We start from the raw sequence: 14,810 nt of genomic DNA, 5'->3' as shown, positions 1-14,810 counted from the left end.
ACAGTCACAAGGGAATCCGATCCTCTCGTACCAGAAGACATTCATCACCCAGCTTTAAATATTGACATTTCCATGACTAAATTTAAATCTATCACGACAAATTCAATTCAAGCAGAATATAACTATAACTTTAGGAATGCAGATTTTTTAAAAATGTATAATCTTATGAGAGCTGTTAATTGGAATGATCTGAAGAAATACACTAATATTAATGCCGCTATTGATAAGTTCTATAAAATGGTGTATGACATATTTAACAAATGCGTACCTTCAACAAAAACTCAACCGAAGAAATTTCCGAGCTGGTTCTTACGGGAAATTATAAAGAATATCAGGAAAAAAGCATATCATAGGCAAAAATGGAAAAATAACGCTCCCCACGCTGAACATCATCATGAGAAATTTAAAGAACTTCGGAATATTGTTAAACGAGGGATTCAAAAACCATATACGCATTATATTTTAAGCACAGAGTATAACATACTTCATACTCCTAATCTCATCTTCAGCTTTGCCAAAAATATGAAAAAACAAAAAGAACAGAACCTTTTCAATATCAAGGTAAAGTACTTTCTGACACTCTAGAAGTAACAACAGCGTTTGCTAAATATTTTCAATCGGTGTACCGGCAGGATGATGGAAAAAATAAGACTTTGAATATTTAATCTTACAGTGAAATCGATAAACTAAACCTATCAGATATTAGTCTTAAAGAAATCGAAGATGCCATTAAAAATCTTAATCCGAAAAAATCTATTGGTTCCGATAAAATTCCGCCTTACATACTTAAAGGATGCGGTGAGATACTCAAATACCCCCTGCACACGCTGTTCAATCTTGTACTTTCCACCTCAACATTTCCAGATATTTGGAAATTAGCAAAAATTACCCCGATACCAAAAACAAATAAGCAAAATGATGTAGAGAATTACAGGCCGATGGCAGTCCTGGCAGCACCTGCCAAGCTCTTAGAGCAAATTCTTTACAAGCACATTTCTTATCACATACGATCAGTGATCTCTCCTTATCAACATGGTTTCTTATGTAAAAAGTCTGTCTGTACCAACCTATCAGAAATAACTCATTTTATCGCAACCGCGATGGATGGCGGAGCTCAAGTAGATGTAATATATACAGATTTTTCGAAAGCGTTTGATACCGTAAACCATAGAATCTTAATAGAAAAACTGAAATCATACAATCTATCGAATCCGATGTTACAATTGTGTCAATCCTACTTAACAAACCGCAAACAGTACGTAACGTTTCAGGGAAATACTTCCGATGAATTTGAAGCTACATCCGGAGTTCCCCAAGGCCCTAACCTTGGTCCCTTATTCTTTCTAATGTACATAAATGATCTTCACGAACATCTGAATCAATCGAGTAAACTACTTTTTGCGGACGATTTAAAAATATACAAAAGAATTTGCAGTTACAGTGACTGTACCGAGTTACAAGCGAACATAAACAGTCTTGTGGAATGGTGCGAAAGCAACAAACTAATCTTAAATAGCGAAAAATGTTACCAAATGTCATATACTCGAAACACTACATCAATAAAATACGACTATTGCATAAATAAACAAAAATTAAAACGGGTAGAAACAATCAAAGATCTAGGAGTTCTGTTTGATTCTAAACTTACATTTCTCGCGCACGTTAACTTTGTAACAAACGAGGCTTACAGACTTCTGGGATTTATAATGCGTACATGCAAAGAGTTCAAAAATGTCGGAAGCTTAATGATGCTTTATAATGCTTACGTTAGAGTGAAAATTGAATACGCAAGCATAGTGTGGCACCCTCAAACCCAGCAAGATATAAACAAAATAGAACAAATTCAAAGTAAATTCTTAAGACACTTAAAGTACAAACTAGATGGTATATACCCTCAAATGGAATCCCGTGAGAACCTTCTCAGATATATTAACCTAACAACTCTCAACAACAGACGCATCATGCATCAGCTCATTTTCCTCCACAAAATTTTAAATAATCTTATTGAAGCTCCTTTCGCCCTGTCACAGCTCGACTTCTACGTCCCCTCAAGCAAATTACGACCAAGAAGGCAACTCTTCAGCCTCCGTCGTAATAGAACCAACGCTCTGACAATATCCCCAATTTGGAATATGTGTAAAACATTTAATGATACCATCAAAAGTGAAAACAGTGTGGACTTATTTTGCCCGACCGCAATTTTGAAAAGGAATATACTAAAATTACATAAATTACGATAGAACCTAAGATTTATATGTTTGTTAAATGTTTTCTGTCTATATGCTACATTCATCTGTGCAATATTTCAATAATGTTATCAGAAAATTATTGTATAATGAACGCCATTAATAGGTAATATACCTGTTGCGTTCAATTTCTGAAATAAATAAATAAATAAATATTGGGATCATACTGCATTGAATTACATTACAAGGATAATTTATGTACATTATTACTTAAAATAAGATGCATAAAATATTAATCAGAAACTTACTTTTCTCCAACTACATGTAACATCATTTTTGTTATTCGACAAATATTCAATTCTTCATCTATTTGACATTAATTTCATTTCCAGGGCACTTGCATTTATGTAAATTATTCCGATCTTAACTACAGGTAAGCTAAGTAATAAATATGCCTGTTATATCTCTATTCTTATACAGTCTTTTTATCTATTCGTATAATATTAATATATTATTAATTAGTATAAATTTGATTTAATATAATTATTTTAATGAAAACATTATTGTTATTATTATTATTATTCCTGAGACACTTGGTTTGGACCCCCCACCCCCACCCGAAGCATATTACTAGATACGTGTCTGTATTGAGCAGACGAATCATAGGAGTAATCAAGATTCTTGTTCTCGATCTGACAGACACACTTACTCAGAACATTTTTCCTAGCAATCTTGCCTTCACACTAAGGATGGCCAAAGAAAATCCAGATTCCGAAAAATCTAAAATCTCGATTCGGAAAGTTTGGGGATTTATAAGCACTTTCCATTTTTCAGGTCAAATTTATTAACAAAGCTCTCAATGTGCTGCACTTTAAGTATCGCTTTTATCCCCCAGAGATTCCTCCAAGTACCCACTTTATACGATGCTGGCTGGGCGACGAAGCCGCTTGAACATGTGCAAAAAATTCCGGTTCTCCCAACGGGGATCGAACCCGAGTCTCCAGAATGGTAGTCAGATCATATACTCCGTAAAAAGAAAAAGTCCGCATTTGGCAACACCAACTTCACACGTCTTGCAAGAACACTGTTATCGTCACTAAGCTAGTGTAACTGGGATTATCATTGTAGGAACGGCGCCATTCTTCAGGCTCTTCTTTGCTGTAATTCCTACTAATTGGGATTATAAAGCACATTCGTAACATACTGGTATAAAAAAAAAAATAGCAAGCGGGAAATGGGGGGTTGGAGGACAAAGAGTAAGAAATTGTTACTGATTCTATAGAATGTTCACAACGTTGATAAAAAAATCATTTGCTAACTTACACTGTACTGCAATTTGAACTTAGAATCTTCAAACTATCGTACATGGCGACCTGGCGACCGGCATTTTTCGAGCCCTGTATGTATATATATGTTTTTTTTTTGTTTTTTTTTTTTGAGTTGGTGTTTTAAGTCCACTTTATGCACAGTAAGGCTAATCGGGACTGGACCTACAGTTTAAAGTGGGATCCGAACCACTTGTGCCTCCACCGGGTATCGAACCCGGGACCCCTTGATTATAAGGCAATGACGCTACCACTGCGCCATGGGGGAGACCCTGTATGTATATGTGTGTGTATATATATATATATATAATATAGATATAAATTATACATTGTTGTCTACATGTTAATAATATTAATTACATAACATGTTACATATAATGTATGTGCATTATGAAGTTTCTAAAAGAGGAATATAAATGTGTTCTGTTTATGACAGAACAACCTTTAGGAAATAAAAATTAAACATTGACTTGCGAGAGACACATTTTTACATTTATTTTCAACTCAGCCTATATACCAACAAATGTATACAATAGTTAAAAGAGATTATACCTATTGTGATCTTCATGCCAAGTTTTCTAAATAATTAACCTGGAGAGTTTTTTTTTCTAATGTTAAAGTAAATTCTCCTCAAAGACTTGGAAAAATAAACACTATACAAATAAGCTAATAATTAATAATTGACAAAAAAACAGACATAGGATTGGTAACGTTGTAACGGGAGAGCGATATTACCCCCACAGCTTTTACTTCGCAACTGAGGTTGTTGGCGCTCATCAAGCCACACACCTCCTAAGACGATTGGTGGACAGATAGAACTATGTAGGTCAGCCGCCGGTTGGGCCTGCGATAACTATAATTGTTTCGGAGATTACAACAATGCATGTACTCGTCTTGAAGCCTGTCTTTGTAATATATGAATTACAAAAATGTCGTCGATGTTTGTTGGGAAGGACAGGAATGACAACGATCTGTTTCCCTATGGAGGGGATGTTGACGCTTGCACTAGACAACGCTGCATAATGAACGTTGCCACATCATGAGCGAGACACAGAAATTCTCAGGGCTCCCTCCCTTGCTTTTCCCATATGTGGCACCAGCGCATTTGCCAGTCGCATACTTTCGTAGCAGCTGGCTATTCGCGATTAAAATTATCCGATATGCCATCTGGTGAGATTTTCAGGAACCATTCCACGTAGGACACTTCGTTGCGCTTCGCCGTGTTGAAGCCATCCAAAGCATTTTTTTCCCGAAACAATCTTTCGGAAAGATGATTTTATTGCCATGAAAGTAAGTTTTAAATTGTTCTTTATGAATATAACATTTTTTTTCGAAAACAATGTATTATGTATGTAATTTGGAACAGGTGCAAGTCGATTAAGTGCAAAGATGAAAATAGTTTGAGAATTAATTAATGTCCGTAATCATAAAGGTAAGTCAGAAATACTTAATTGACATGCTAATGTTGCTGTTTCATTCAGTATGTCAATTTTCAGTGAAGACTGAAAATAGCCTCAATGAAATTGTTGTTATTGTTATTATTATTATCATTATCCGGTGTTGTTATTTAACCAGCCTGCCTCTTTGGGGAAAAAACTGCAACAGCATGTTTTCATTTATTTTCTCCCAAGCTTTGCAATACAGGTGAATGCTTTATTTTCAAATCATTTCTGAGAGCTCCAGTTAGGCAGTTACAACCAAGGTGCAGTGCAGATGAAACAGCACCGCTTTGAAAAACCGTGCGTATACATTAGTTTCGTGTGAGTTTCCCCTGTTATTTTTATTATCATAATTAAATGCTTCGCTCTCAAACAGCTTCACCTTCGTTATAGTTCCTGGAATTCACATCGCATTCGCAATATTTAAATGTAACGCGTAATTTAAACGTTTCTTCCGTACCAGACATAACAACACGCTGCTATTACGTACTACTACTGAATGTAAACAAAGATCTATCCTACGTAGAGCGGCCATATTGGAAGCGACACTAGCGCTCAGGTGGTAATTTTAATCACGAATAGCTATCAAGAAACACCTTACCTTTCGGAGAATATCCGTTAAAGGAATGAACGAAAGTTGGATTCCAGTCTCCTGCATTAACTTCTTCCTCTATGTGATTCGTTTGGAACACAATACGTCCTCTTTCGTCCACCAGGTAAACCTGCAAGAAAGATACTATCGTTGAATATACCAAATCGTTCTAACACTGTATTCGTCTTCTTGTATGAAAGCAAGCTATACTCTTGCCTGACATGCTTGGAAAGAACATTGATATGTCGTATTGCAGGTGGTATAATTAGCACCACATTGAGGATTTTTCTTATTTTTATGTATACGTTGGTCTGTAAAGTGTGAAAATAACCGTTTAAAATAAATGTGGATGGGTAACACGTATAATATATCATCATACATGATATGGAAAAAGGGGGAAGCTTTTTCGAATATGTTATCAACACATGTTGAAGTCCGACAATGTAGTCAACTTCATTCAATTGTCTCTCTCTCTCTCTCTCTCTCTCGCTCTCTCTCTCTCTCTCTCTCTCTATCTATCTATCTATCTATCTGTCTCTCTCTATCTCTCTCTCTTTCTGTCTCTCTCTCTCTCTCTCTCTCTCTCTCTCTCTCTCTGTCTGTCTCTGTATGTATGTATGTATGTATATATATACATATATTACCTTTCACTTTTCACTTTGAATTCTCTTCTCTCGCTTTTTATTTTAGTATGTCTCTCTTTACTATTTTAAGTTTCTCTATTATTTTCTTCTTTCTTCCTTACAGAGTAAGGGAATAATTCATATCATAAATATCACAAATCGTTGACTGAGACAATCTGGTAACAAAATAGTGGAAATAAAAATGGGAATTCAAAATAAATTCTAGTGGAAAGATAAAATATCATAGTGAGACAATATTAAAACACTGGACTGGATAATCAACACGAAGTATTTTCTGATATTGACTGATAAATAGAATGAGGTTTGATGTTTTGCTTATGTAATTAATACTCGTATTATAACGACTGAACTTGTATTTGAATAGAATTAAAATTATTACAAACTGCTATAAAACCTTGGTTAATAACATCCTGAAGCTTATTGAGATTTCTCGAATAAAGTACGAGTATATAAATGCACCTGACACGTATAGCTCACATTAGGTGAAAGAGAAATAAATAACGTTGAATAAAGTACTGTAAGTATGGCATCTCATTAATAACATGTTATTGAAATATTAATATCTTAACGAGGCAACGATAGCCGGAAAGTTGTACATGTAGAACTAGATATTGTGCTTACCTTATTTGGGTTTGTGCGATTTGGGAAGGAGAGCAGCACATCGTAAGCCACCATTTCCACCGAGTCCAAGCCTTCGCTCTCCCATCGCTCCTTGATCATCTCTGCAAGCTCCACGTCCCTCTTCAGTGCAGCCAGGTGAGGCAAACGGGACACCTCCCTAGAAAAATGCAATTGTTTTTATCAGTATAAATACAAAAGGTTGTCCCAAAGGAAAGGTTTAATTTAAGAAAAATTAAACATTTCATATATTTATTAGTTGGCAAAGTCATTAAATTATTTGAAAGGGTAAACATTGCCATTAAATGTGAAAGAGGATATCTGACAAATGTCCTCCACGACGCATTTGACACGCTAGAATTCTTTTGTCAAAATTCTGAATAACTTTTTCGCATAATTGCGGCTCAATGCCGTCGATACCTCTTTGAATTTCTGCTTTCAATTAATGAATCGATATTATTTTCGCACCATAAAGTTTGGACTTAATGAATCCCCAGGGGAAAAAGATCTCACGGTGCGAGGTCTCACACTTGATTCATCTGGGGCGCATCTCCTACCGAAAAGGTCAGGTAATTTGCGTACTTGTAATGGATTTTAACGATCGTCATTTGTTTCTCCATCGTGTAGCTCTCCATATTGACTAACCGCAACGTTTTTACTACAAAATGTGACCTAGCAGAACGTTGCCAACCCTGCGGGGGGAAAATGGTGCACAATCTAAAACTGCGTTAATATTGGAACACCCTGTGCATGTTTGGTTACGTGTATTTATAATATACAACCTTGGAGAAAATTAGAATAGTAAAATTTCTTATTGTCATCGCTCTTCTGGAAAATATTCACCAAAATTAACAACTAGAATCTCGGAAGTATGTCGATTTATTGTAAATTCATATTTTATGTATTTAATTTCAGTTGAAACTGTATTGCGTTAAAATTGCCAAAGTGTTAAATAAATTATTTGAAAATTTTAGCAGCGCACACATAAAATGTCCATTACGTTCTAATTTTACTATTTTGTTGTTTGCTCGCAAATATGTTTAAAGATTGACCTTTAAGAAGGATATTGGTAGTGTAATCCAAATTTTTTATGTGCAGAGTCTGATTTAGCTATCTTTCTTTTCCTAGGCTATTATTGCATAATACGAAAATAATAAATTGCATATGATACCTTTGATTTTTTGAGAGAAGACGCACAGTAAGGGCAAAAGAAGGGGTCAGGAGCGAGAACGCCCACCTGCTACAATCCACCCGAGGAGGGAAAGGTAATTAAAGATTGTTTTAACCCCAATACGTATTTTGTAATTTATCTAGTCTAGTCTGCCCCCCCCCCCGCCCGCCAACAATAATTGTCATAATTAGAGCTGAGTTGATACCACCATTTGCCGATACCGAAACCATGACCGATTCCTACCGATACCGATGCCGTGTCACGTGCCAGTTCCGACGACACAATGAAAAATGCAAGGAAGAACTGTTTCCCGAGAGCAACGATAGATGGCAGCGCGTCATATAAAGAAGAGCAGAGCTCATTGTAGAAACTAGGAGCGGAGAAGAGCCACTATATATATTATAGTAAATGCAATATATATAAAGGAAGAGTATAAAAATTATAGGAGTGAATAAAATGTTGTATATAGCCAATTAAGATAATTAAGAATATGCTCGTATATGAAACAATAAGGAAAGTTAATAAGTGAGCAAATTAATTCAGAAATGTATCTCCTTTTAGATCCTATTGATCAAAATTTGATTTAATACATTTGACGAGGAGAACATCGTCAGCTTTTGTGTTTGTCCGTCCCTCGGTGGCGCTGTGTTCAATTAGACGCCCCGAAGCACTTAGGGTTGCGCTCCTTATTAGACGCACTGGGCCATAGGCAGCGCTTGCTGTTAGCGATCCTGGGCTATCCCCCTTTTGGTCGTTACAAAGGAGGTGGCGCCACTGTCAGTTTAGACGCCCCTAATCTTTTTATAAGTATAGCTTCTATCGTTTGTATAAAGCCAAAGAAGCGGGTAAAACGAGCGCATATATGTAATAGCTTTAAAAGGAAAGGCAATAAATTAGAAGAAAGAAAAGAAGAATAAACCTTTTCCAAAAATAGAAGGAAAAAAGAAGAGGAAGTCTTTTCCCTAATCAAAGATAGAAAAGAAGAGGAAGCCTTTTCCCTAATCAAAGATAGAAAAGAAGAGGAAGCCTTTTCCCTAATTTAAATATAGAAAAGAAGAAGAAGCCTTTTACCAAAATAGAAGGAAGAAAAGAAGAAAAAGCCTTTTCCCAAATCAAAGATAGGAAGGAAGAAGAAGCCTTTTCCCAAAATAAAAGGAAGAAAAGAAGAAGAAGCCTTTTCCCAAACCAAAGATAGGAAGGAAGAAGAAGAAGCCTTTTCCCAAAACAGAAGGAAGAAAAGAAGAAGAAGACTTTTCCCAAAATTATGAAAAGAAAAAGAAGAAAATTTCCTTTCAATTATTCATATATATATATATATATATAAGAAGAATATAAGCGACGTAAATTTGGAATCAGCATATATATTTCAATGTATATACAAGCTTCGCTATATATTTTCTCTGTATCGTGTACAGCTTTCAGAATATAGATCCGCATTTAACTATATCCTCTTGGCTATAAAACGCTTTCTTATTTGGAATTCTCGAATAAAGAAGTGTTTCTATTTAATACGTTAATATAATTATAGGTCGATTCGTAATAATACGTAAATTAATTAATTAGTACTTAATTTCTCCGATGCGTATGGAGTATTGTTGTATGTAGCCACAGACTAAGAGACGGAGGAAAGACAACGTTAATACCTGTCTTGTTCTTTGTTTCTTGACTAAAAAAATATTGTTATTACATAAATAGTAAAAAAGACGCTACGCTATAAATTCGGAGATAAAACAGCAAATATTCATCATCTACGTAGTTTACGTGTAGTTAAGACCGCTAATTTTTTTTTGTAAAAACAACTGTCATTACAAGGAAATTAATATCAAAGAAATAAAATTGAATATTTATTGAATATCAAAAATAATGATGGTACGTCCATTTGACAAGAAGTAAAGATTCTGATAAATATTTTATGTGCACTTCATTTGGGAAACCTGATGGTAAGAGACCTATAGGAAGGCCAAGACGAAGATGGAGGGACAACGCTGAGATGGACCTAAAGGAAATCGGTAGAGATGGAAAAGAGTATATAGGTCTTGCTCAAGATAGGGACTGATGGAAGGCCTGTGTTGCTGCAGCCATGAACCTTCGGGTTTAAGAAGGCTAGAGAGTTAGTTAGTTATTTTATGCACATTATTGTAAGTAGTGGTGTACATAAATATTTAGAGGGGCCTCTCCGATGTAATCAATAGATCGCGGGTTCGATACTCAGTGGAGGCACATAGTGGTTCGGGTTCCACTTTAAAATGTAGGCCCAGTCCCGATTAGCCTATCTATGCATAAAGTGGACTTTTGAAACAAAACTAAATCTTCCTTAGAACTGTCATTCAAAGCCGTATATTCTCAATCTAATCTCGGCGGAAATACATAATCCTCATTGGTCGATATCGGCAGTCACACAAAAGACTGACACAGAAGGGAAGAGGACAAGAAGAAATTGCTGATTCCCCTTCCCACTTGAACGTAGATAAAACAAAGCTAATTTCACAGTGACCGTCATCCCCCTTTTCCAAGAACTCCACAACTACCTGACCCGGCATTAGTGCGACGGGTTGTTTAAAAACATCCACCTATCTTACCAATTCGAGCTTCAAGCAAGAATTGGCAATGAATAGTTTATATCCTACAGTGTTAACTAAGCAGTTACATGCCTTCATGGTCACGTTTGGGTTCAGCTTTCGCTTAGCCATGCCTTTGATCTTGACATCTGCTTTCCAGGATGGTGAGGTTTCATTCATTGTTTGTAGGAAAATCTGTGGAACTTCCTGTGCTGGTCTCCCCCCAATCTGTCACAAGGAAGGGTGAACGTAATTTTAAAAAGGACAAATGTTGAGACGAGCTGTTGCCTTTGCCCACTTTTCTAGCCACTGAAAATGTTTGGTATGGGATGGTATCGGTAATAGAAAATCAACCGATACTCGCCGATACCGCCGGTATCGGTATCGGCTCAGCCCTGATCATAATTTAAAGTAGGGCTCATGCTATACCGATGTATCGGTATCGGCAGATACCAGTTGTATCGGTGTCGGGAAGTATCGGTTGAAATTTATTTACCGATACTTTTCCAGCATTTTGGTATTTCACGAGCTCCGCTAAAATGCCTCGGAACACTTTCGCGGAGTCTAATTTTCCTGAAAATTGTGCAAAATTCGAAGTTCGTTTTTATTTTGCTCCAGTTTTGTGTGAAAAATGAACTTTTTGATGACATAGCCTGTAATTCAGTGGCGTGCGGTGATAAATCAGGCAGGGGAACAGGTCACCTGCACTTGCTCCCCATCGCATGGGTGTCTTAATATAATACAATAGATCAAGTAAAATTCAACCCTTATTGAAATGTCAGAAGTGACAAACATGAGGCACGTTAAAATTATATGACAATAATAATTTTAAAGCAAATGTGATATAATATAAAGAAAACATTAAAAATAAAATTGTTGATGCACAACAAAGAAAAATTTGATAATATAATAAATTTATGAGTCATCAGAGAAAGAAAATAATATTTTGTCGTGACCTGTTTCATCTCTTTATTCGTAGATTAAGTTGACGTTTTTTCATAGAGTTGAGTATTCTTGTAATTCAAACTTTCTCAATCCAATAATGGCACACAGATGGTTGAGTTTTTCATGACGTTCGCTAGATTAGTCAGGGTGGCTACTGTAGGACCATAGTAAAATTGAAGTATAATTCCCGGTTTTCAAAGCGAACTTTACAAAAATTCAAGCAGATGTTTCTCTATTTCAAACTAAGGTTTTACAGTCTCTCACCACCCACACACATACACACAAACAAATACTTATATTAACAATATATGGTTTGTGCGATTCCAATGAATCCAATAATTCTAATTCACTTGGACGGTACATATATATAATTTAAGGCGCGGATTTTACATTTGTCATTTCACATAGCTACTCGGCAGTGGCGTGCCCAAGGGGGAGTTGGTAGGGGTTATACCCCCCTTTGGCCCAATATTCCTAAAAAAGGATCGTCAATGGTAGGAAAATATGACAAAATAAGGGCGGACTACCGAGAAAAATTATAGGTAACCCCTCCCTTACAAAAATCCTGGGCACGCCACTGCTACTCGGGACTATAAATACATCTACAAACACAAGTCACAAATGTTACGGGAAATAGTAATCTACAAAAAATTGTTAATTCTATAAGAATTTTAAATTTACCTAATCAACTTCAAGATATTTTATCTTGCAATAATCTTCAGTCTATCAGATGGATTGTTCTTCAAAGAACACTAACAAAGCAAATGGATTGAGAGAATTCTGTTTTATTTTCCACGCAGCTTTATTTACCTTCCTCAATAAAAATAAAACCTAAACTGTGAAAAACTTGTTTCAGGTCATTAATAAATATGTTTAAAATTCAATGGAATTGGGATTTTAAAAAGTTGCAATTTTTCATGTCTACAGAGAAAAATTCAAGCAGAATTCACGCACAATTCCCGGAGCCAATAATTCACGCATAATTCCCGGAATTCAAGAAATTCCCGGTGAGTAGCCACCCTGTTAGTAGAAGTTGTTAATGTGACAAAACCCGACCTGTTCCAGACTCCCTTCTCAGGAATTAACAAGGACAACAATATAATTTGCCACTGGAAGAATATCCAGTTAATAATTTACAGAGTTGTAGTAACTCGTTTGAAAATGCTCTGTGTATGATTTCGTTTTACTTTTTAATTCAGTTAGAATATGTGTTGGTTTGTTGTATTTTCTGCAAAGTTCGTCCTCAGCCGGTCGATCATACAACACTCGCAACATTCGCTTCTTGTCCTGCCACTGCATGCCTTGAAACTTTGGTCTTGGGGTTGGTGGAACAGGTGGATGTGAGCTGTTCCCTCGGAAGCTTATTTCCCAGCGTTTAGCCAAGGCATTTAGCAGACGCTTAGACTGTAGAAGATTTTTCCAGTTAGTTATGAATGTCAGACGCAAGTTCTCAACGAGATTAGGAAGTTATAGACTTTCTACACTCAAATGTATCACTTGTGATGCGATTAAACTTCAGCACATAGCAAAAACTGGAAGAAAAGCGAATCCGCAATATCTCTCTGAGGGAACAGCTAGAGTGTTCAGCTTCCGTGGTGCCGTGGGGATCGTTTACCTTCGCGCGTGGTCGGAAATACTCGGCTTCAGACAGTAGATGGCATGATACTAAGAGACCATGGTAGAGCATGGGGTGAGAATCATGATGCGTTGGGGGTAGATGACGTCAACAAACGTCCAGCCACGGTGAAAGATTTTCTTCAGTGTTACTTTTGGAAACGTTGATTTCGAGAGAAAAGTGTTCTTATTATGTTAATATAAATAATTTAAATAGCCCAAAAGCGCAGTAAGTAGGAGGGAACAGCCTGTTCCCTCTGTTCCATGGAGGGACCGCCACTGCTGTAATTTAATATTCTGGTGTAATGCTTCAATATTTTAAGCAAAACTCTTGGTAAATTGATTCATATAATTCGAGTGGAATGCTTACACAGAAATGTTAATCAACATTTTGAACAACTTTTAATTATTACAATTTTCAAGTATCGTTATCGGTATCGATTGGAATCGGTGAGAATGAATGAATGAATGAATGAATGAATGAATGAATTAAAATGATTGGGTGCGTCGGCACTTAAGGCCATTTTACACCCTTCAATATATTCGGGGAAATATTCCCTTACCTAAAATTCTGACTTGAGGGATTAAAACAAGGGGTGTGAAAAGCCCCTTGGAAAATATTAAAAGTACAAGGTTGTAAAAAGACCGCAACAAAACAAAGACAACACATTAAAAAGTCAGAAACAAACTAAAAGCCTTCTCACAGACGGTGGAAGAGACCAGCTCTTCGTAAAAACCTAAAAACATTTGATAAAATACTGTTGCCATCACCCAACAGGGATGACAAACAGCCGGAAAAGTTAAAAGTCTGCCGGAGGTAAGCAAGATCGGCACATTCTACGATAATATGTCGAATTCTTAAAACAACATTACAAACACGACACAACGGAAGGTTCAGCCCTTGCAACAAGTGACCATGCGTTAGACGGCTGTGTCCTACACGCAGGCGGGTAAGAATAACTTCTTCTAGCCGAGAGGAACGGGACGAGGAACGCCAAGCACCTATGGTGGGCTTAATAGCGTGAAGCTTGTTCCCCGTTTCCGTATCCCACTCGGCCTGCCAAGTGTCAAGAACGGAACAACGGAACACATTCTGCAGGTCGCTAGCTTGCAAAAGGTGCATCAGCAGACTTAACGGCTGCATCAACTGCTTCGTCTCCTGAATGCCCACGTGGCTAGGGACCCAACAGAAATGTACTTCGGCACTGGCAGATAAGGACACAAGCCGTCTGAATATGCGTTGCGCTACCGGATGCCTGAAATACGGCGAATCCAGAGTCTGCAACACGCTGGTCGAATCACTGCGCACAAGAACTTTCTTCAGACCATGGACGCCTGCAAAGTCCAGTGCCTTTAGAATGGCGTACAACTCTGCCGTATAGATGGGACAGGCAGGATGTAGCGAGTAACTGGAACTTTGAGAGTCTAGGACGAAGGCGCAACCAACTGATTCGACTGTCTTGGAACCATCAGAATAAAACACATTAAAATTGGGGTGCTTCGCACGAAGTTCTAAAGACCGTTGCTGGTATACAACCGTTGGTGTTTCTGCTTTTGGAAGGGCAGTCAGAGAATAATCGATAGAAGATGCAGGAAACTCCCAGGTCGGGAGAGGCGGAATGAGTGGAGAAACTCCAGGAAGATCACTGTCAATACCAAGTGTTGACAGGATCTCGTCTGCACGAACACCAAATGGCCTAGTTGCTCTAGGGTGTAGC

The 14,810-nt window shown here is 37.1% G+C and overlaps 1 protein-coding gene across 2 annotated transcripts in view; it reads right to left on the bottom strand.

Annotated features, from left to right (window-relative positions):
* LOC145978645 (N-acetylated-alpha-linked acidic dipeptidase 2-like) overlaps window positions 1-14,810 on the bottom strand; it is a 211,601-nt gene that overhangs the window by 177,424 nt on the left and 19,367 nt on the right. For both annotated transcript variants that reach the window (XM_083111401.1, XM_083111402.1), the window contains 2 exons: window positions 6,808-6,964; window positions 5,552-5,672 (listed from right to left, as the gene is read on the bottom strand). In XM_083111401.1, coding sequence (XP_082967527.1) covers window positions 5,552-5,672; window positions 6,808-6,964 — 278 coding nt within the window. The remainder of the gene's footprint in view (window positions 1-5,551; window positions 5,673-6,807; window positions 6,965-14,810) is intronic.

This window comes from Lepisma saccharinum, chromosome 25, assembly GCF_977018435.1.
Source record: "Lepisma saccharinum chromosome 25, izLepSacc3.1, whole genome shotgun sequence".
NCBI classification, from domain to species: Eukaryota; Metazoa; Arthropoda; class Insecta; order Zygentoma; family Lepismatidae; genus Lepisma; species Lepisma saccharinum.
The sequence above is the reverse complement of the archived record's forward strand: the minus strand, read 5'-3'. Positions and strand labels throughout refer to the sequence as shown.